The sequence below is a fragment of the Rattus rattus genome, chromosome 1, assembly GCF_011064425.1.
Source record: "Rattus rattus isolate New Zealand chromosome 1, Rrattus_CSIRO_v1, whole genome shotgun sequence".
Lineage (NCBI taxonomy): Eukaryota > Metazoa > Chordata > Mammalia > Rodentia > Muridae > Rattus > Rattus rattus.
This window is the reverse complement of record NC_046154.1, coordinates 240,011,680-240,035,838: the sequence shown is the minus strand read 5'-3', so window position 1 is coordinate 240,035,838 and position 24,159 is coordinate 240,011,680. Positions and strand designations below refer to the sequence as shown.

At 38.0% G+C, this 24,159-nt stretch overlaps 1 protein-coding gene across 1 annotated transcript in view; it reads right to left on the bottom strand.

Moving 5' to 3' along the window:
• Efr3a (EFR3 homolog A) overlaps positions 1 to 24,159 on the bottom strand; it is an 88,497-nt gene continuing 64,338 nt past the window's right edge. The window contains exons 11-23 of the mRNA XM_032916112.1: positions 23,285 to 23,399; positions 21,942 to 21,993; positions 19,975 to 20,147; positions 19,161 to 19,236; positions 18,261 to 18,422; positions 17,559 to 17,690; positions 16,523 to 16,590; positions 15,516 to 15,643; positions 10,790 to 10,881; positions 7,026 to 7,074; positions 6,123 to 6,226; positions 5,249 to 5,298; positions 1 to 2,770 (exon numbers count right to left, since the gene is read on the bottom strand). Coding sequence (XP_032772003.1) covers positions 2,665 to 2,770; positions 5,249 to 5,298; positions 6,123 to 6,226; positions 7,026 to 7,074; positions 10,790 to 10,881; positions 15,516 to 15,643; positions 16,523 to 16,590; positions 17,559 to 17,690; positions 18,261 to 18,422; positions 19,161 to 19,236; positions 19,975 to 20,147; positions 21,942 to 21,993; positions 23,285 to 23,399 — 1,307 coding nt within the window. The 3' untranslated portion in view covers positions 1 to 2,664. The remainder of the gene's footprint in view (positions 2,771 to 5,248; positions 5,299 to 6,122; positions 6,227 to 7,025; positions 7,075 to 10,789; positions 10,882 to 15,515; positions 15,644 to 16,522; positions 16,591 to 17,558; positions 17,691 to 18,260; positions 18,423 to 19,160; positions 19,237 to 19,974; positions 20,148 to 21,941; positions 21,994 to 23,284; positions 23,400 to 24,159) is intronic.

The following is a 24,159-nucleotide window of genomic DNA, read 5'->3' as shown; positions in this document are numbered from 1 at the left end:
TATTTTTCTATTTGTTTTATTGCTTACATATGATTGCACAATGAAAATTTACACTTAAAAAACATACTTTGTTACAGTAATACAGTAATGTTATATGTGTATACATATAAGCATTAGTGAGACAAATGAATCCCCTTTGAGGGAGTGGGGAGTTAAACTGCTGGTTAAGGGTGGTATTACTCTAAAGGATAATGAGTTCTACAGGAGGTCGGAGGGAAGTGAGAGGACCAGGGGGAGGAAAAAGGAAATGAGAGAGAATGAGTATGAGAGTTCAGGTAAAATTCCTAGACACTAGCATAGGAGGAATGTTTAAATTAACAGCTTGGTGTCACACAAAAGAATATAATCAACTGTATACAGCAAGGAGAATGATAAATGCTTTGAGTATCACGTACCTGCCAAAATGGACCAATGCAATGAACTCCTGCAAGTCCTAAAGATTCAGTACCTGAACTAGCTACAGCATAGCTTGCACACGCGCCCAAATGTGATTCCTGTAAATGTGGAAGAATCAGACAGACAAACATCCATTGCTTGGGGACCCTTGTCAACAAAACTAGTTCAGTATGTTGGACCTAAGATATCCAGACATGTACTGTGGTTTAAGAGCAACAAAACTCAAGCCAGCAGTTTATAAAACCCAAGATACAGGTATAATAAAAGACTAATTGCAATGGTTTTCCTTTGCATGCAAAGCATGCCGTTTTAAACCACTAAGAAACACAAAATGTGTACAGCAAAGTTTGTGTTCTGCATGAATGCCAGTGAATATATATCTTTTCTTATACTATTAAATTATATATTTTTCCATACAAAAGCACACAGTGTTAATTTATAAAATGACATCCAAGTGGATGATGATTGTTTTTGCATGTCCCCCTGTCTAGATTTTAAATGCAATCAAAAAATAATATCCTTCTTTTAAAATGAAGAAGAAAAAAAGGGAAACAAAAGTGCATGAGGTTTTTCATAACTGGCAACATATTCCCAGTGTGAGGGAAGTACAGTGAGAGCTGGAGCAGAGCACTGGCCTTCCAGTGGCAGCTGCGGTGTCTCTCTTGAGAACAAGGTCTGGTGGATCTGCACTTAGTCAGCAGCCTGGGCTGTCCTGTCAGAGGTGATAGCAAATGGACCCCTCTTCAAGATGGTCTACTCGGCTGTAAATATTCAGAGCTTTGGGCATGCCTGGTCTCTTTCTTTCTTCTTTTTCTTTTTTTCTTTTTTTTTTCCTTTTTGTACTAATGATGCCCAAATAACCAAAAAACACACTGATAAAACACCCTATATTTTATCTCGTTTCTTCAAACAAAAACAAAACTAAAACTGAATTATTTTTGATCTATACTTTTGACAGGAATACTGTTTTATGTAAAAAGAAACTGAATTTGAAAAGGTAGAGTTATACAAAGTGATTCCACAAAACTGTGCTAGGAGAACTTTCTAACTGCAGAATTCTTCTGTTTAGCATGTGGTGGTGTCCCTAGCATGTGCAGTACATACTGCCCTTGTAGTCTTACAAGTCTCACAAGTGACAGGCAGCTCACATTACACAACGTAGCAAGAACACACAGACTATTTTGAAGTATATAACTAATCTTCATAGAGATGTATATAAGTTTTGGCTCAACTCTTACAAATTAAAAGATTCACTGGGAGAATTTTTGTACAATGAAGACTTAAAACGTCAATATAAAATGTAAATTAATTCATTAAGAAACTGAAATGTATAGACTCTGCACAGGTGAACAGGTAGCTGTTTTAAATGTCTTTCTTTTCTATAGTAAATATATATTTCATTTAATGGAATCACAGGAAAATACAACTATAGTTTCAAAGCGCAGTCTGTAAACTAACACATTATATATGAAAAACACTTTACCTTTTTCCCACTCCAAGAGTGAGCTTTAAGGGGCTCAAGAGCTCAACTTAAAGCAGAAAACATAATATCACAAGACCAGTAACGTCTGGCCAGGCTCCAGATGGGAACCTGGGTGGAATACCATCCACGAGATATTTTCTGTCACGGGCACCCTAGGGATGCCTGCCGCATGTTACCATGGAGGACTGACGGGATGTCTACACAGTCTACACGGGCACCCTAGGAATGCCTGCCGCATGTTACTATGGAGACTGACGGGATGTCTACACAGTCTACACGGGCACCCTAGGGATGCCTGCCGCATGTTACTATGGAGACTGACGGGATGTCAACACAGTCCATCTGAAGCATGGATTTGGAAAGCATGAGAGAATTTGCAACCCTAAAATTAGGAATATATTTACTTTTGAAGAAAAGAAAATAAAAGCAATCCATTTTTAAGCAGTGGAGCAGACACTTAATACATTTTTCAATCATTTTTTAAAATCATGTTTGTGCAAAGTTTAAAATATACTATTTAACAAGAGCATAATGTGAAAGCAATACATGTTCAGTCTTAAATCTAACAGGAACCTCGAAACAAATTAATGTGGTATAAGCCTATCTCCAGAGGTACTAAATCAGGGGCCCTAAACCTCTAATACAGCATGACAAGTGTTGGTAGAGACAAGTCCCATAACACTTCAGGACATTCCAGTAAGCCTTATGCAAATCCTGAAACTCGTCTTGGCCCTGTTTTTCAGGTTTTAAGATCCTTTTTAAATGCTGTAGTCTTCATGAGCCAGTTAATATACACACAGATCTGGAAACTTCATCTCATAGACCGGGACGGACTGGTATTGGGCATGCCCGGAAGTAACGGTCAATGTTCCAGATGGACTGGGAGGAGGCCTGTAAAATAAGAACATGGAGCCATCAGCAGGTACAGGCACTCGACTATTGCCTGAAAGCAGCAAGGAAAGGTTCTTTAACTGAAGGGCTTGATGCAGCGGAGGTGCGAGGCCAGCTGTGGCACTGTGTGGGTAAAGTCAAGTCTAAAACAGTAAATAAATATTTAAAAAAAGGACAAAGTATGAGGTTTTTGTATATAAATATTAAGTATAACTCAGAATTATAGTGATTTCATAGTGCTAATTAGCATCCTATGGTTATGAAGTTTTTACTAATTAATAATTTGTATAAGTATTAGCTTCATATTATTATCTTTAATTCTGAATTGCATTGAACTATATTATACAGCTGTGTTTTTTTTTTCCTATTTCCATGATATACTGTTCTAGCAAATAAATTTGAGAGGGTTCTAATATTTGTAACACCCTTTGACATTTTAGTAATGGATCATTTTCAGTAAAATGCACATATCTTAAGTTTGTTATTTAATAAAAACTGACATATGTATACACACAAATAAACCTAAGCATGGACATTCATTATTGTTAAAGAAGTAACAGGAATTTCTGAGCGAGGTCGGGCAGCTACTGATGACCGTATATGAGAATGAGCGTGTGCCGGTGGAAGGGGAAAGCCCTATCAGGAAGCCTCTGTGCCCTTAGGGGCCATGAAAGCTACTGACACTATTTAAATCTTGTACATCATTTTTGCATTTGCATTTTATCTATTATAATGCTTTAATACTTGAGATAGAATGTTAAGGTTTATGATTATGATTGTGTAAAGAGAGCGAGAGTCAGTAAACAAAGGTAGGAAACAAGAGTGAGGGCAAGTGAGCCTCGTGTTACACGACTGCCATAGCTGCTGCTGCTGCTGCTGCTGCTGCTGCTGCTGCTGCTGCTGCTGCTGCTGCTGCTGCTGCTGCTGCTGCTGCTGATTTTACAATTACTTCGTGCTTCCTCTTTATCTCCTCTGTATCCAAGCCATGGACTGGGTATAACATGGTTCTGCCTCACTTTTGCAGGGCACAAACTCTGATCTCTGGCTGATCAGATAAACAGGAGAAACTACAGACAGGCCTGAAACCTACAGTGCAGCACTGTGCTTTAGCCTCTGTGTATCACACAGGCTGACCCAGAACATCTTCCAACGAGGCAGCTGGATGGGTTGCTACTGAAATAGTGCACCCAGCACTGTGTCGGGCACACTCCAAGTATTGCTGAACATTAACTACCACCAAGTGTTCAAGCTCAGAGGAATTCATGAAATCAAGAAGAAAAAAACTAGAATGGTGTTAACATTTTAAACCCAGAGAAATGTGACCCAAGTTAACTCGGTGATCCCTAGTCCACCTGAGAACCCAGGTTTTGGATTCTACTTGTCTCTGAGTACATCGCCAGCACGTTATGTTACTTGTCTAGTTCTGGTGTCTTCGTCTGTAAACTGAGATGCAGCATTAACTTACATTTCAGGCTGTGCTGACAGCAGAAAAAACTGAATAATGTGTACAGCCTAAGGCCAAGTACACAGTAGGTATTTGGAATTTTAACTAACAGACAGTTTTAAATATTCCTTATTTGGCATTTTTCTCTGAAAAGAAAGTCTATCGCACATTTTATATTTTAGTCATCTCTCTTCTGAACTTGTGTAAATGAGCAATTCTCTCCTTAGCAACATGAAAACAGTGAGAAATGTGTGATATTGACAAAAAACTTGTCTTACATGTGAAAGCAGGAAACTGCAGAATAAAAACAAGTAGATGAGTATCTCCCAGGCCTAAGATATAGACTTGAGAGAGAGAGAGGGAGTGGGGTGGGGTTGGGTAGTCAAGTCAAAAGATCAAAGATGTGGCTAAGGTAAAAAATTTCAGAAGCAAGGCTCCACGTGTATCCTCTACCTTACCCAAAGGCCAACTTCCACACTGATGTCATGTAAGACCATGTGGCTGCTGCTCCTCTGCAGGGGCACAGAGAGCCTTTTCCTCCTTCTCAGGCCGAATTACTTCAGGAGAGCCAGACTCAGAATGACCAACCGTGGTGATATATTGCAAACCTCAGGGAATAATTCTCACAATAACTTGAAAGGACATAGGAAAGCTCAAGGAAAGCCAGTGACTGAAATGACCCATCCATACTGGTGGCAGTACTACTGCTCTAGATAGAAGGGATCACATTAAACTAGAGATAGATAGGTAAAATACAATGACATCCTAGTTAAAAGGAACACTAGAATGTGGGTCTTCCAAATCAACCAGATTTTAGGGCCCTCACGGAGGAAAAGGTGGTCTAAAAGAGAAACCTAGGAATGTCAGGAAATGATTGAACAAGAAATTGTTCAGTCTCCCCCCATAAACAGAAACAAAGGGTTGCCAGTCAGATCTTGTTTAAAGTTAATGCAAAGCAGTTATGAAACACACACAGCCATGCACAGCTTCTAATTGTCTCTGTGTTGTTAACTGCTATGTTAACAAACCCTTACCGTATGGTGAGCTCCAATATTTGAGCAAGTCTATCATGAAGCAAATTTGCCTGTAAAGAAAAAAAAAGTTAAAAAAATTTACCGTTTTCCAGACACCCAGTAGACAAATCACAACTGTAACTATGACGCTGATTTAATGCTTTAATCTGCAATATCTATTGGAATTTAATGTTGGTCTTTTCCCTTTTCCCACACCATTCAAGTTCTATAGACACAAGCTGCAAATCACTGAAATCCACTGGAAACAAAACAGAACACCAAAGCACTGAACTGAGAACAGGACCCCCATTGAAGGAATCAGAAAAGAACTGGAAGAGCTTGAAGGGCTCGAGACCCCATATGTACAACAATGCCAAGCAACCAGAGCTTCCAGGGACTAAGCCACTACCCAAAGACTATACATGGACTGACCCTGGACTCTGACCTCATAGGTAGCAATGAATATCCTAGTAAGAGCACCAGTGGAAGGGGAAGCCCTGGGTCCTGCTAAGACTGAACGTGATTGTTGGGGGAGGGGGCGGCAATGGGGGGGAGGATGGGGAGGGAACACCCATAAAAAAGGGGAGGGAGAAGGAATTATGGGGATGTTGGCCAGTAAACTGGGAAAGGGAATAACATTCGAAATGTAAATAAGAAATACTCAAGTTAAAATAAAAAAAAAAAAAAAAAATAAAAAAAAAAAACAAAACAAAAAAAAACCAAAACACCCAGCTGAGGAGCTGCTGCTTCCACCCTCTCATCACAGGAACCCATTCTTTAGGTTTACCACCTCTGCCTGCGAGGCTGGAGGTGCGACATGTGCCTTAAAGCTGGGGTCCTGCCACCCAGTGACCAGAATGAGCTCCAAAGAGCCATTCCCCACAGAGTCACTCACTTTGGATTCACACTGTGCTGCTATTTCTTCAAATGGTGCTTTCTGGAACTTCTCTATCACAAGACGTCTCTTTTCCTTTTCCTGTTCTTCCATTCCATTGGTATCTATATGAGGGCCAGTTAAAGAGTGTCACAAAATCCCACCAAAGACCATGAGAGCCAATGATCTATAAACCCCCAAATAAGAATGATTAAAGGGCTACCTTTATTTGGGAAAATGCAAAATGGGTAACATTCCTTAAATGTTTCACTTAATATTAGACACAAATTTTTGGGGAAAAGAGTTAAATCTAAGAAAGAGTTAAAGTTCTACACCCTACTTTCAAGTAATTCCTGCATCTCCTACCAAATACATACATATACAAATGTATAAACATACCAGACACACGTAAATATGGATAAACACACACACACCTACACACACCCACACACACACCCATAACTTACTACAAATCAAAGGGCTATTAGGGCTTTTTTGAATTAACTCTTTTATGCAGAACTATGCTGCCCTTGATACACATGAAGTGCTAAGTATTTGTTAAACTGCATATTGATCCCAATGACTACAGAACTAAAATACAGGTGGCTCATTTATAGTCAATATAAAGTCCCCTGAGAACATAAGGAGTTTTTTGTTTGTTTGCTTGTTTGTTTTTTCTTTTAAATCTTAAGGCCATGATGATTTAAGACAAAGTCTATTAAAGTAATGTCTACCTTGCTTGCTTATGTGTCCATATATATTAGACAATTTAGAAATCTTAAGCAATGTATTTAAATAAATGATCTAATTTAATTTATATAGAGACCAACAGTATTTTTCCTTTTTTCTCTTTTCATATCGTGTCCTCTAAAACATCTCCAAAGCAGAGATGCGTTCAGGAGAGCTAATGATGTTACAGCTCACCAATTGCTTTCTTCAGTGCTTCAAAGGTGATTTCTTCAGTGTTGCTAACCTAGAAAGAGTGTAAGCAGAACAGAGTCAAGACAAGTGGGTATAATTACAACTAACATTCTACCAAAGTACAAGTCAGCTACATATTTTCACAATTATTTTTTCCTTCTTTTGATTGGCTTGATCTGAGATTATATTCCAAATAGAAAGGCTCTGGACTTCTTCACTAGCCATAAAAATGGCCTACTGCAGTGGAATCCTGACTGGATACAAAGAAGGGTATCTTCCTGGCACAGTAGGCAGCACCTCGGTACCTTTGGATGAGGCACTGGCTCCAGTGTATATAAAGGCCCATAAGACACCCAGCGACTGAACTGTGCTTGGTGAGAGGACCCTTTGAAGTAATCAAAGCCAAGATTACAAATACACTTTTAGCTAAGTGGTAGATAAGAAGTGATCACTAAAGAACCTTTATAATTTTAGTACTACAGATAGTGTACAAAAATCAAGCGTCGAATAACCTAAAATTTTAAATGGCTATAAGAATGGTCTGCAGAGATGGCCAGTGGTTGAGAGCATTTGCTTCTCTTTGCTGCTTTTGCACAGGATCAGTTTGGTTTCCAGCACTCATATACTGGCTCACATCTGCCCTTAACTCCTGCTCTAGTGGACTCAGGACCCTCTCCTGGCCTCATACATGCAGGCAAAACATTCACACACATTAAAAAAAAAAATGAAGCTTTCAAGGACTATATTGAGAAGTGTTTACTCTAAAACAAGCATATTCTGGGTTTTCTGAGGTCAACCATCAGGTTTTTCTTTGTTTTTGTTTTTGTTTTTTGTTCTTTTTTTAAATTTCCTATGAATACCCTTTAGTTTGGGCTCTTAAATATTTCTTGCTTTGAAATATGTACAAAACTATAAAGTTAAATGTTTTATGATTTTTAAAAGTTAGTACTTTTGTGGTTGAAAGAGTGGTACTTTATGAGGTATTAAACATTTCACAATGAGTAATAAATCATTACTATAGTATTTCTGAATAAAAGTTAAGCAATGATATGATACATGAGTACTTGCCTGGCACTTTGGTCATCCCTAATTTTAGCTCATGAGCGTCTTTTGCTAAGTCTAAGGCAGCAAGACTAAGAAAAGCAAGACTTCGTGTTCTGCACCTTAGCGTCTCTTAATAAAGGCTTTAGCTGGAAGTCAGGCAGCAAGAGTCCCACTACCTCAGCTTTGTTACTGAGGGCCACAGTTACAGTTGAAGTCAGATTAAACTTTGGAATCTTCAGTTGCATTCTAGATATTTGGAGCAGATATACAAGATTAGGCTCTGGCTAATCATTTGTACTAGAAGCACTAGCACTAGCATTTTAATGAAGTAAACAAAACTCACTGTTCTTAGACTGGGCTAAATAACTTCAGATTAAAAACAAAAAACCTATATATAGTATAGGACAAAGAACACGGAAAAAGTTAGAAGGCTGGTATTCTTGGTATATTAACTTTTACTCATCAATGCTGAAATAAATATTTACCAGTAACTGAAAACAGCTAACTGATATGATTATCCTATCCTCGCTATAAGCTACTTACTTTTGCCCACAAAGCAATTCCGTCAGTTCTTTTGGCATTTGAATAATCATTACTAATGTATAAAAGCATATTCCAATGAGGCCAGTAAGTTTAAAACTCAAATGTGCTTAAGTAAATGTGACACTAAACTGTACTTATCAGACATCCAGTGTTTGATGTACATAACTGAGGACTTAAACAGTACACTGTCTTTGAAAAGTTAATGTCTTAATAAACTTTTAATGTAAAATTCACAAAGAATCTTCCCTCCTACGTCTTCATGTAAATATTATTCAGTTTATTTTATTAAAACAGACTGATTGTTTACAATAGTCTCAAATGCCAAACAAACAAAAAGGTAATCAAAAGCACAACCATTAAAATACATCATGTTCCTAATTAAAATTAAGCCTAGAAGCCAAGGCTCTAAATAAATTTCCTCACTGAAAAAGTAACAAGTGAAACGCAAACTCATTAAAAGAGCTAGCATGATCCCTCTTTATAATAGAAGTGTATACACTACAGTGGCTTTGAAGAAAGAGGTAGATTTGAGCAGGATGGTTTGGCCTCTGTAAGTATTCTGTGTGCATGCATGTATGTGTGCACACTGGTGGAGAGTACAGGTATGCTTCGGCCAAAGTTGGTGCTGGGATGTCTTCTCTGAATGCTCTTCTACCTACCTTCAGTGTGGGGAGCAGAGGACAACCGTGAGGGAGTATGTAGGGAATGCACATCCTGAGTGAATGTGTGCTACCAGAAAGGACCAATCCCTCAGGCCGCTGGGAATTGGCCTTCCTTAGGTCAGGCTCAGGAAAATGGCAGTGTGTGCAAAAACTGGCAAGTGCAGCTTCCTCCTCGCAAATGACCACAACCTAAGACTGCTCCCTGATACAGACCTCCTCTACAGACCTCCCACTGACACTAGCTTGTCTTCTCTATACATCACTATTCTTTCTTCATTCCCTCACTGCCCAATCAGGTGCCCATCAAAGCAGCACTATTCCTTTTTTCCTCCATGTTTGTGTGTGCACATGTATATGCAAAATACCACGTGTGTAGAAGTCACTTGTATGCAGGTGTGAAAGCAAAAAAATTGATGTCTGATATCTTCCTTGATTACTCTCCACCTTTTAAACTGTGATATTGTGATAGGGTCTCTTCGTGAACCCTGATTTTGCCAATTCCAGTTAGGTAGCTTGCCCAAGTGATCCCGTCTTTACCTTCTGAATGCGGAAACTAAGTAGATGCCACATCTGTTAGCATTTCATGAGGTACCTGAGACCCCAACTCTAGTCTTCATGAATACCTGGTAAGTGCTTTGTCTACTCTGCCATCTCCTGTACTCTACCTTTTTTTTTTTTTTTTTTTTTTTTTGAGACAATGTCTCCACCCTAAATTTGAAGCTTGACTTTTGGGCTAGACTGGCTGGCCTTGAGCCTTAAGGATTTTCCTGTCTCCAATCTCAGCACTTGGCTTTTTATGTGGATACTGGGGACTCAGAGTATCCTGCCAAATTAGAGAAAGAAAAATCAGCCAGCACTCTCAGAACTTGTTTCACAAGTTGAGAGCCAATTCAGAGTTACACAGTGCTAGCCTCTCAGCTCAGCTTTCTCTTCCTGACTTGTACTTGTACTGAAAGAGGAGAAAGCATCCAGCTGATGGCAGTGCAAGTCCCCAGGGCTTAAAAATCAGTTCACTAAGATGGCTTAAGTCATATTCGTAAGAGCTAATCTCTAAAAGGAAAAACAGTTCTTCCTTACAAGTGACCTTCTGAGGTGAGGAATGGCCTCTTGGGAGGTGCACAGTTCCATCTGTTTTTGTATTTTATATTTCACAAATTAAAAAAAGACAAACAAACAGGACTTGGCGAGCTTAAGAGGGTATACATATCATAGTTAAAGTAAAACAAAAAACAAAACATAACAAAACAACACAGAGAACCTGGTTCTGTTTCATAGCTATTTCTATCATACAGAATGCCAATGCAAAAGTCCAACAATATGTATTAACTTTATATAACTTGACAGACAGTTGGAATGACTTCACACAAATTAAATTATATTAATTTCTTCTAACAATTCAGTTGACTTGGAGATAATTTAGATTTGTAGTTTCTTCGACTTAACAGGTGTGAAGGGAAATTTTCTTTTAAATAATGACTACTTTAGACAGTTTTCCACCACAACCTTCCAGCAACTTACCACATCATCAGAAGGCACACTGTTGGATAAAATATCCACCTGAATAGATACAGTATCCACAATACTTTTTCTTCTAGAAAGGCGATCTTCATCTGAAATGAAAATTAATTTCTTCTATTATTCCTTAGTAATAAATGTTGAGTTTTAAGATAACTAATTTAGACTGCAAGAAAATGTAGAAGAGTGAGTTGGGGGTGTTGGTCTTTCTAAATATTTAAAGCAATTTTGCAGACATTTTGTTTAGACTGTACAGTAACTGCTTACTATCCCTGGGGTGTAGTACAATGGTGGACTGCACAGAGTGTACAAAAGCTGATGAGCAACATCCACCTCAACCATAGCCATATCTCTGCAGTAAGAACATTTAAAATCCTCCAATTTATTCTAAACTTGTTTTGTATTTATTTTGTGTGTGTATGTGTCTGTATGTATACACGTGCATGCCCATACACATATACAACACTTATATGTTGGTTCACACATGGAGGTCACAGCAGAAAGGAGAACCAGTTCTGTCCTTCCACCATGTAGATTGTAGGACTTGAACTCAGGTTATCAGGCTTGAGAGTAAGGGCAATTACCTGCTGAGTCATCTTGCCAGCTTAACTCCCTCTTTTAGCTAATTTGAAATATACACAATAACTACCAATGGTCACCATGTTTTGCAATAAAACATCAGATCATAAGTCTTCCTGTATGACTGGAGGTAGCTATATAGTAGTTTGGTATTTGTCCTGCCCCCAGCCCAATGTCCTCGATTCACCCTTGTTGATACATATGTGAGAACTGCTTGTTTTTCCAAATAGTACTGGCACTGTATATGAACATCACTGTCAGGATGATAATACCTCAGCTTTTTCTGCATGTTGGCTTTTGTGAGCAGTGAGTGCTACAGGGGACATGGTGTGCAGGTAGCTCAAACACTAATTTCAACTATTATGGATGTGTTTATAAGTGGGATTGCTGGGGTTATATGACAGTTATGTTTTCAGTTTTATGGGAAAAAACCCTCAATCCTATTTTCCAACGTTGCTATAATAATTTACAGTATCACTAATCATGAGAGCTGTCAATGTAGAAGGCTCCTTTACAAACACTCTTGACACTTGTCATCTTTTACTTTTGTGATAACAGCAAACCTAAGAGGTAATAAGATATCATCTTGTCCTGCTTTTTCTTTTTTGATTATAGATATAGGGTTGAGGTTTTCACATAACTATGCATTTTCCGAATGTTTCTTTCAAACATCGTAATAGGAAAGGACAGGATGCAAGAACAGCTAATGACCATGGTTCTACAAGGAAAAAGGAAAATGCACCGTGCATCCTAACGCACAGAATCGGCGGCTTACTCAACCCCTGCTGGAACAGATCAGGACAGCTGTCAGGACTCTAGGGCACATGTTTATCCTCCATATGCCTCAGTCCTGAAGGAGAGAGTTATCTCTCTGACTTTCTCTCTGACTTTCAGAACCACACAAGTACTTTCCAATGCCTTCTCTCACTCGGAACTACAGGAGAGAGAGGCACCTGGAAAGCATAGCTCACCGTGTTTCCTCTGTGGTGTGGATAACCACTGACATATGGTAACAATGAACCTAGTTGGGTCCTGTTCTACTCTCATTGCTATAAGGATCTATCTAGCCAAATAAGACTCTGGCTGTAACAGGCACCTGAGAGGCACTCTACAGATACCCTCGAGGCTGACCAGGACTCAACTCCATCTCTACTAAATGCCAATTTAACATCTCCAACTTCTAAGTCATCAATTCTGTTTGGAAAGCCCCCATCCCAATTCTGTGTCTAGCAAGTCATCTTTATCTCTATATTGTTCTTTCCAGAGTGCCATCACTTCTTCATCTGCATTACCTAGACTCTTATTAAGGATAATCTTCTAATACATGTCTCCTTCCATCTCCTGCTAGAGGAACTTTTTCTGAAGTAAATGACTTCTGTCCTAGCTATGACATACAGACATAGCTGTACAGCCCACTGACTAATGCACATTTTCCCGAGACTTTTGTGTCACTGCACATACATAAATTATAATGTTTGTGTAAGAAAGAGACATGGAAAAAAGCTGCTCATAACAGGTTCTGACTGCCAAATTACCTAATAAGAGCAATGTCCAGACACACCTTTATAACCAGTACCAAAGATGCCTTTGTTTAGAGAATACCAGTAACACAGAGTTACTTCAACATTTAGCAACATTCCCTTTGGAATCCATCCAGCATGCACTGTGATTTCACTTTACATCCTCATTATCCCCGTTAAGAACTACTATAATTGCCCCACTGGCTGTCATATTAAAACCAAATTATACACTGGATCAAACTTCTTATGGAGCTAGAATAATATTATCAAAGTCATTCAACCACCTGTGTTTTAGAGTTCAGGACCACACTTAAGAAGGAAATACTGAAACCTGAATTTATGAGAATCAGAACTTCTACCCACCTTGCTTGCTTTAGGTTCTGTGTGCATAGAGCTATACACTAATTGCATTATGAGACAGTTACCACTAACTATTCCAGATAGAGCATTGTCTAGTTGTCATATAGTGGTATGCAGTATACAGTGACGCCTTCACTAGTTAAATCAAATTCTAGCTTGTCTAAGAAACAATGTAGGGTTAGCCAATACTTGCTCAGACACCAGTGGTTCAGCAGTATCAGGCAGATTATCATTCTTTCTCTGAACTACAAAGTTGTTCATCTGGCTTCCCCCATGAAGTTGTAATCCCTCAAGATAGTAATCACCCTTAACATCTTTCCATTACCACCTCCCTCAATGTCTGACACACAGTCAGCCTAATCAGTTAAGAAGCACTGCAAAGTAGCAATCCTCCTACCTCAGCCCTCTAGATGCTGGGGTTATTAGCATATGCTACCATGCCTGGCCTGCTGCTAATATCTTAGTATTAGCAGTCAAATGTTCTACCACTGACCTTGCTGTCAGGTCTTAGAGTTGTGCATGAGTTGGCTTCATGGTCATGAAACTCAAAGATGGTGATTATTGCTCGTTGCTGTCATGGATCATTCTGAATGTGTGCCAATTTTGATCTCATTAAAAAGTTAGTGAAATAAAATTACTAAGCACTTCAAAGAGCACAAAGACAGACAGTTAGATTTAGTGCTAATCAAACTACTTCCTCTCAACTTGGTGTTCTAGTGTGGAAAGGAGGTAATGCTACCTTCTTCACTGAGCTACTGTAGGATTAAGTAGGACTATGAACATAGTGCTGCTATCAATGCCAGGCACAAATATGACAGATAGAGCTAATATGATACTGAAGATAGGTGGTGCAAGCTACCCAACACGCTAAATACATTTTGCTTTTATTTTATTGTTCTTAACTGCCCATAATTTTTAGAATCAATAGTGAACAACTGCTACTCAGGAAAAAAAGTAATAGCTGAGTAAAACTGAGACTGCCATAAAATATCCCTCTTAGGACTCTTACATGACACAAGGTCCACACATGAGACTCATTTAACACATCAGTCTTTATAAATGGAAAAGGTCTATTGGTACTTAGGGATTTCTATCCGACCATGTAACTAATTATATCTTGAGATATTCAGAGTCCTCTGAAGCCATGATAAGGAGGCACCGTGAAAGAGATTGTAGCTTGTTCTGAGGGAGAAGGAACTAAAGGAAGCAAGGTCGCATGTGAGACAAGTACAAGGCCTTTTACTATAAACTACAGTTAAGGGAAGAGGGGAAAGGAACGACGAGAAAGTACTCTATGGGAAAAGGACAGAGCAGAACTACAGCTAATGACAGGCACCTAAATGCACACATGGCACAGGGCTCCTTTCTAAATCCAGGGAGTGCTTTCCTTCCCTACAGGGGGGCAGGCGACACCAGGAGGAGTGACACTTAGTTACCTTTGTATTTCCGCCTGGGTTTATGTGGCTTTGGGCCTGAAGGAAAGACAGCTAAAGCCAAAGTGAAATTATTTAATCTTTTAAATTCTTTTAAAAAAACAAAAAACTTAATTACAGTGCTCTACTATGGTTTTATCTTTTGCTTTTTGTCTTTTAAATGACAAATGTGAAACTGAATTGTTTAAAAAATATTTCATTTTGCGTGTTTAAGAAATATTTAAGTACAAACTTAGAAAAGAACAAATAATAGATTAAAAATAACAGTAAAACCAAACACTTGATTTTCTTATGTTAACATCCCATCTACATCTTTAGAGATTTACAGAAAGTTTCTAATGTGGTACTTAAAAACAGAAAATATTTAAAAATAGCTTTGAAGAATAAGTAAAACCAAACCAAACACACACGCACAGACATGCATGCACATGCGCGCGCGCGCGCACACACACACACACACACACACACACACACACACACGCTTGCAGAAGCATGTATTGAAAAACAAAAACAAAAACAAAAACAAAAAAAGTTGAGGCTGGAGAGATGGCTCAGGGGTAGTGGTTAAAAGCACTGAGCGCTCCTGAGAGGACCTGAGCTCAGTTCCACGCATCCACATGGTGGCTCACACCCATATGTAAGTCCAGTTTGAGGTTCCGAAGCTCTCTTCTGGACAGCTCAAACACTGTACACACATGGTGCACAAACACACATGTAGGCATCACTTACACACATAAAATTAAAAGGAGTCTTAAAAACGAAACCGTGAGAACCTAAGATATCTATAGAATCAGCACTGACTCTTCCCTGCACGGCAGAAAAGTTTACTGGACATACCTGTCACCTGTGGCACATAAGGAACCGACAGCCTCTCCACACTGTACCCGCTTCCACCCAGGGATTCTGCAATCTTGTTGGTCAGAAAATATAAATTTTTGTCATGCTTCTCTAAAGATTTCGGAAGCCTGTCAAGTTGATCAAAACAACAATTATTCAAAACTGATTCCTGAACAAAATTAGGTAAAATAGCACAGACTTCTACACTGAAAGACAGAAGTACAAGTTCCCTGGAGATTAGAGAAAGCCCACGTGTTTTAAGGGACCAAATCCCTGTTCTTAGGACTCTTCTCTCAGTGTTGCATCACTAGTAAACTGATCCTTGGCACTATGCTACTGCACATTAAGGGACAAACCACACTAACCTCGTTTTACTTTTTACACTAAGTAAAATATAGAGGGTGAAAGTGAAAACAGAGCTGAGTGAGTGCAAAGCCCAGAGCCACGGATGACAGGAAGCCCATGTCTAGGCACAGGAGGCCCTATGCTCTCTTGCCCCTGTGGTTGTCATCCTATGCTGGTACTTTCAGTACTGAGCCCCCTGCTCTTAAAGCCCAAAGTGTGCATCAAGTGTTATCAAGGTGCAGTTTTTTCCCTGTGTAACACAAGGAAGGATGTACAACATGAATTTGCTTTTATTTCTGTCCCTCAATTTTATGTTTTGTTATGTTATCAAAAAAACCTTCAACAGGAAAATTGAAGAGAAGTTTTCATTCACATGAGAACAAACACCAAAACAATGCCACCATTAAGAAATATATTACCATGTTTTAAAAGTGGGATAAAGTTGGTATTTTCAGGACTACGTGCATATCTACATCTATAGAGTACAAGTACTTTATAACATAAGAGAAAGGTCATATGAATTAAGTGACAGAAATGAGACAATTAGGCTAATAATGAACATAGAACAATAATTACTCCATTGCAATCATTAGAAACTGGCCTCTCTGGCCAGTCTATATATTCTCTCTCTATATTCCTTCATATATAAAGAATTCACATACATGCACTTATCTCTGAAAATATGCTCTGGTAGAAAATAAGGGGCTTCCATAGTTCGAGTTTCAATAACCTGAAAACAAGCAAACACAAAACAAAACTGAAAGTAGAAGTCTCCCTTCTTAGGGCATTGCAGTGAACATTTACAAAATAACGAAGAAAAACCCTGAAAAATACCTTTAAGCACTATTAAGTCTACCTCTGAATCCAACTAAGTTCATTTTGTTTTCACATAATACTAAAGAGTCATCAACTATCAAAAGCCTGATGATAAAATATATGAAGTGAAAAATGATGTTATATTTGCTTAAACATACTAGGAAGAAACAGAGCATGTAGCAAAATAATACAGACTTACTTTAGAAATCTCTTCAGGAGTTATTTCCCTCTCTGTGTGCTCAGTAGTTGCTCAAAGCTCAGAGCCCTGGGAAGAGTGGCTCCCTAAAGGGTCTGATTTCTTGAATAATACACACACACACCTCAAATATGCAAATGAGTCTTAAGTAAATGAATGAGTTTTTGTCTTTTAGAATGTACCAAAAACCTACATTTAGCAAAATGTACTACAAGGTCTCATAAAAATGAGGTTCTTTGACAAAGGCTTTTAGTGGTGGCATGTTCCTGTTACATTAAGTTAAGGACTCTGAAATAGATATGAAATAATGTCAATAACTGGAATGACAAGTGAAAAAAGCTAAACACTGCTGAAAGACAATATAATTCAAGGAGGCACCTGGAATCATCCAACATTACCTCAGAATGTACAAATAAACAACAATAGAACTGAAGATGACAAGATTCACAATGGCTCAATGGAAGACAGGAAAGCACTCTATTCTACTCGACAACAACCTTAAAAACGGTAACAACCTAAACATGACAATGTTAACTGTACTTCTGACTTAGAACCTTACATTTTCACAGAACCCATCCATCCAACCATCCATCCATCCATCCATCTATCTATCGAAATCAGCTACTACTCAGAAATCAGCTCTTTTTATACAAAACCAGGCTGAAGCACTTTTCTCAATCTCTCACCTTGCTAACATGCTGGCAGAATGCTGGAACAGCTATCATTTGACTCACAAAGTTGAGATAGGCTGCAACCAGTGCCATAATCCCACAACGATGAAACATTGGCAGATTATCTTCATTGATAATTGCACTGTCCTTAAGTAGAAAACAGATACATTAGAAAGATAAAGTTCTCACATTCCATCATATTCTCTGATTCATTCCACTGAGAAACTGAAGATAGTCTAGATAGCCGACATGAACACATGGTGTGTGTGCAAATGCATTACATGCTGCCCTTTTATTATAGAACACCCTGCTCTAACTAAACAATGCCAGTTGATGGGATGGAGAAAAAGCTCAGTGGTTAAGAGCACTGGCTGCTCTAATGGAGGTCCTGAGTTTAAATCTCAACAACCACATTGTGGCTCAAAACTATCTATAATGGGATCTGATGGTCTCTTCTGACATGCAAGTATGCATGCAAATAGAACACTCATATACATAAAATAAAGAGATCTTTTAAAAAATGGCACATATGTAATAATTACTAATGACTATGCTTTCCAAAAGACTGGAAGCATAAGTACAAGGACTGTCTTTTTAATCAAATGCTAAAAGATTTTATATTCAGCTTCTATTTACTGTAATTGAATCTATAACTAGAAATCATGCCTCTCTCTAAGTGATACTTACTTTCTTCAGTGGAATGTTAGGAAAGCATACCTGTAAAGCAATGGCCAATCGAATGAGGTCGATAACCACCTCTTCATTGGCAAGTTCGATAGTTATCAGAGCGAGAGATGTATAAAGAAGCTCATAGTTTTTCTGAACGTTGTCTTCTTCTTTGCAGCCCAGATATATGTGCCTATATAGCTGTTGCCCATTCTGAAAGATACAGAGAAGGTAATTTTGTATAACATTGTAGTTCACATAAGAGCAATGACTGCACCAAGCAAATTAATATTCTCTAGTGCATTTGTATCATTTAAAGCTATTACTCAGGAATCCCCAATATGGGACGCCAAGGAAAAATGGAATTGCACAGCATAAGGCCCGTGCAAGTGTAGGTGCAGCAGAGTTACTTATGGCATTCTAACAGAACGAACCCCAATGTCAGCCAACAAAAGCATAATCTGGATTATCTTACACCACATATATTATAATATCTGTGATGTCACCAATACACAAGATGAATTTCACCAAAACACAACTAAATTGAAAAAGCAAGTTAAGTATAAAATAACATGATTTATGACTCTTCATCCAACATATAAAAACTGACAAAACAAGATAGTAATATATGGAAGCCAGACATTGATTCCCTCTGAGAAAGAATATTGACTTAGAAAATGGGGTACAAGGGATGTTTTTGTTATGCGGTCGTTCACTTTAAAATAAGTAAAATAGCAACGCGTATGCATTTGCATTTCATAATAAATAGTCATTGTTTCCTAAACTAACATGCACACTTCTGAAAGGTGAGGAACTGTGGTGGGACTGTGGCTGGCTGGAGCTGGCAGTGAGAGGACTTTTACTCCAAATGCTAGGTCTTCATTTAAGACTGAAGACTAATAAACATTTAAAACACTACAGTTACACTTCACACTCTAACGGTGATCTCACCTTTTTCATGAAGCTTGTATCTTGTCTACAAATTTTCTCTCTTTTTATCTTCAAGTCAGCCACATCTGGAATTATTCTAGAAGCAATATAATCAATCATTTTTAATGAATAGCACATTTGGCTCTGACATCCTGTACTTTGTAGAGAATTATTTGAACTAAGAAGTTTGAGTGGTGACACATCTACAAACATTTAGAATGTTTATATGAAATGATATTCCTGGATATTCATGCTTAACAGAGTCACATCATTTCCCTTCATAGTGCTATTCACAGGCTTAAAACAAATGCAAAACCAGTTTTTACTCCATGTGTACAGTTATCACCATATTAGACCCTGAAGAGCACAGAGGATGACACTCAAACACATTATATTAAAGCAAACTAATAAATCATTTTGACACCAACTAAACATACCCCCCCAACACGCACACACACACACACACACACACACACACAAACACACACAGACACACACACACACACACACACAAACACACACACACACACACACACACACACACACACACACACACACACACACACACACACACACACACACACACACACACACACACACACACACACAGAGACACACACACACACACACACACACACACACACACACACACACACACACACACATTCACTCTCTCTCTCTCTCTCTCTCTCTCTCTCCTCTCTCTCTCTCTCTCTCTCTCTCTCTCTCTCTCTCTCTCTCTCTCTCTCTCTCTCTCTCTCTCACACACACACACACACACTGATTGAGAAAACTGAAAGCACTCCTGAAGAGCCTCCCAGGGCAGTGGATTCACCTGATGCCGCGGAGCTTTGCTCTGTTGTCATGGCGGTCCATTAGGTTGTGCATCACTTCCAAGACTAACTGCCTCAGCTCATAGTCTTCCATGAGGGATGGTGACAACAGAGGATCCAGAAATGACCCAGGCAGTGCAGTAACAATTGTCTTGGCTTTGTATCCAGAAGTCACCTGATTACAAGGGGAAAATTAACAAATGATGTTCTCATGAGTCCTTAGATAAAATATCACCTCACAAAATTCTGTTTAGGAAACAGAACTATAGGCATAAGCCTAAAGAAATCTATGAAAGAAACCTGTAGGGCAGTCAAGATGTTAGTATGTCAGGAACAGTATTTGAAATAAGTTTAAGATGAACATCGTACATGTGGTATGTGGTCCCATGTGCAGGCTCAACTATGTGCCTGTCAACTGTGTCCTGACTGCTGTCTGTCAGACAGGCTGATAGTCCCTTACATAGAGAAAGCCAGGGCACAGGAAGGGTGGAAGACATTTACAGGGAAAGCAGGTGGAAAACAGCAAAATCTGACCCTGTAAACTGTTGTTTCCAACAAAACTACTGGGAAATAGGAACATATTTTCATTTTGGAAAATTGTATTCTGTTATTCAATTTGATACTTAGGATAATATTTAACCTGTCCATTTTTAAATTTTGAAGGAAAATATACTTACATGCTATTAAACATTTAAAAACTATGGACAGTGGAATTCACAAAGCTGAATGGTATAATTAGAATAAGAAGCATGGTGATATTTTAATATTTTTATATTTGTACAATATATTTGTAGAATAAAGAATTATAGCCATATCTAAAAAAATTTTATAAGCACACCAAAACAACAGTGTTTATGTCATCAGAACATGGAGATATTTTAAAGTTAAGACACAATAAATAAAACAGACACATGGGAAAGGATTGATAAGCATCACTTCAATTAGATTCAAAATCCTATATAACAAGGACCAGAGAGAGAATTAAAACTGAAACAATATAAAAGTCTTTTTGTACCCAAGTGTGAAACACAGGGTATAATAAAATGCACAAGAAAGGTCTCTGAAATGAACTTCTAAGACTCTGGTTGGAAAACCAGTCCCTGCTTGTCCTTGGCAGGATGCCAGGAGGTAAATGAAAATAATGTAACTTAAACAGGGTTTGACATGTCAGTCAACAGCAACTGATAAGCCAACATGGGTGTAGGGAATCTCACACGACCACACCCACTAGACCAAGAGCTATAGGGAATTGGAGACTGCTGAGAGAGGAAGAAGTGATCTTCACCAGAGACAAGCTCCCTATATTGTCACTCTGAAATGTATACATATGAGCAACAATAAATGGATTCAGTAAGTTGCACTTTTGTTCATTCACTTGCATATGTATGTAAGGTCAATAATTGAAGAATAAGAGCCCACGGATTTGAAGACAAGGAGGAAAGAAGGAGTTGGAGGTAGAGGAAAAATTAAGTAACTACATTTTAATTCAAAAACTAAGAAAGGAAAAGTGAGCATATTTATCATACAGAGGACCTCTGTTACTTCCTTTTCTGTTATCTATTGCCACTATAAACTTAAAACAACAAATACTGTCAGCAATAAACCATTTTCTGGTCAGTCTATAGAAGGCACCATGGATTTTCGTATCTGAATTCTAGTCTCTGGCTCAGTGACATTGGACTTCCTCAACTCTGTCCACCTAACTCCTTTGAGCACAGTACATATCTCTATCTATAAAATGGAAATTGTTCTGACTTCTGTAAACTTAATCATAATTAAGATCAAACGGAATGCCACCGACTAGAGAGAAGTATGGCAGAACAGAGATGAAGGGAGAGGTACTCAAGTGAACAAATGCAGAAACAGCCAGCCCGATTCTTACTGCGGCCAGAAGGAAGGAGGCTGGCAGTGACTCCACTCTAATCAGTAATTTAAGGGATGTGTCCCTCACGTCTATTAAACTCCTTACCATGAGCAAAGACCTCAGCAACATTATCTGAATCCTCCTGGTTCCTAAATCCCTGAAATATATAAAGTATTGGTGTTATTAATGCTAATTTTCATTTATAACTTTATGTACTTAAAATACATTTTTTTCTGATTTTAAAACTTCATTCTTACTGGCTAGATTTTATTTATTTTTACAATTGCTTATGCCATGACTCACTTCATACACTAAAATAAATTTCATATAAATTAAGTAGATTATATATAAAAAATAATTTAAACAAAAAATTCAGTTACTGAATTGGGTCTTCAAGAACAAAAACTGATATGCTGATATGAACATTAAATCCTCCAAATATAAAACAAGTGACTCAGGAGTGTAGAGATATGCGAACTGTCCTCCATGAACATGACAGTTAGGTTTATTGAAAATGGAAATGCTTCTTTTATCTATTTGAACATCGCACATTACATACATTCTTACACTATTCCCCATAAAAAGATAGAACTATAGTAACTTTTCTGAGACTTTTAACCTTTGTGCCACTAATAACCCTTTTTTATTTATTAACTCTTATGGCTATCACTCTTGGCCACTTGTTAAGGGAGCATGTTCAACTACCATACTTATCCTACTTTCTCCAGCTGATAGTGCTTTTTGAGCTCTGGATTGACTATATGGACCAATGGGCTACAGTACGCTGTACATGTGGATTTCCATCTCCTAAAAAGTTATAAGAACGGGAGTGGAGAGAGAGCTCAGTGACTGCTTTTCTAGAGGTCCTGAGTTCAATTCCCAGCAACCACATGGTGGCTCACAACCATCTGTAAAGGGATCCCATACCCTCTTCTGGTGTGTCTGAAGACAGTGACAGCAACAGTGTACTCACGTACATAAAATAAAACTAAATCTTTTTTTAAAAGTTTAAAAATTTTTCTATGACAACCCAACAGTTATGTACTTATAAGGCATAATGAGATCATTTTAACATGTTACCTAAGGGTTAAGTATATTACCAAATCAAATCTATAAAAAGGGATCAGTAACATCCTAAATCAGTATTCCTGATTCACTAACAATGTTTTAAGATTTCAGGAAATGTTCAGTTTTACCACGCATATGTGAAGACACACAAAGCACAGGCCAAATAAATCCTTCACTTTATAAATAAAAAAAGACCAAAAATACAAGAATTTTAAACTGTAAAATGATCCAAAATGTATGTTAAACATTGATTTAATAGTTTAATGATTTACTACCAAAGAAAACACTGTTGCTCTTTATTACTAAAATTTCAAAACTCTAACATTTGAGTTAAAAAAATGTAATCTAAAAATGATTTCATTTACAGTCTGAGTACTTACCCTAGTTGGCTGATATCCAAAGTATGAGTGGATGTTCCAAAAACAGGCACTTTCCCCATGATGAACATCATGATCTCTGACCTCTGATAGTCTGGTAAGTTACTTCCAAAAAATCCTATAATATATGAAGACAATTTAAGAAATTGGAAAATGGTAACTTCCCCACATAACCCAAAACTATTTTTAAAATTATTTTATTATACTTTGTATACATAGACATTTTGACTACCCGGATGTCTGGGCACCACTTGCATGCTTGGAACCCAGGGAGGCCAGAGGAAGACATTCTGAAGTTAGGTTAACAAATGGTAGTTAGCCTCCATGTGAGTGCTGGAAATTGAATCTAGGTCCTCTGGAAGAAGTGTTCTTAACCCCTGGGCCATCTCTCCAGAACATCTCTATAACCCACAGAGTTGAATTTTAAACAGAGCTTGTAGATTAAAACAATGACTGTGTTCAAGCTACATATAAGCTAAATAAATTATAATTTCCTCTATCCAACATCAAATATAATATAAATAATATAACAGAAATAAACAGATAAACTTGTTAGTAGTTTTTAGCAGATCTGCAGACTGTGAACCTAAATTCCCATGCTGTTAAACCTGGTAAACACCAGAAAACATCAATTCCCTAAACTGTATAGCATCTACACTCAGCACCTAATGACCTTAGCATTTATCACATGCAGAGTAATACCCATCTGTAGATTACTCTAGGCAACACCTAAAAATCAGAATTTCACAATAACCTTCTTTCACAATATCCTTGCTTTAGTTTCCTCTCACAGAAATGGGAATAAAAAAGGTAAGCACTCACAAATAATAGTGATGTTTACCAATTTTGAAAACTTTGATTATGTTAAAAAAAATCTT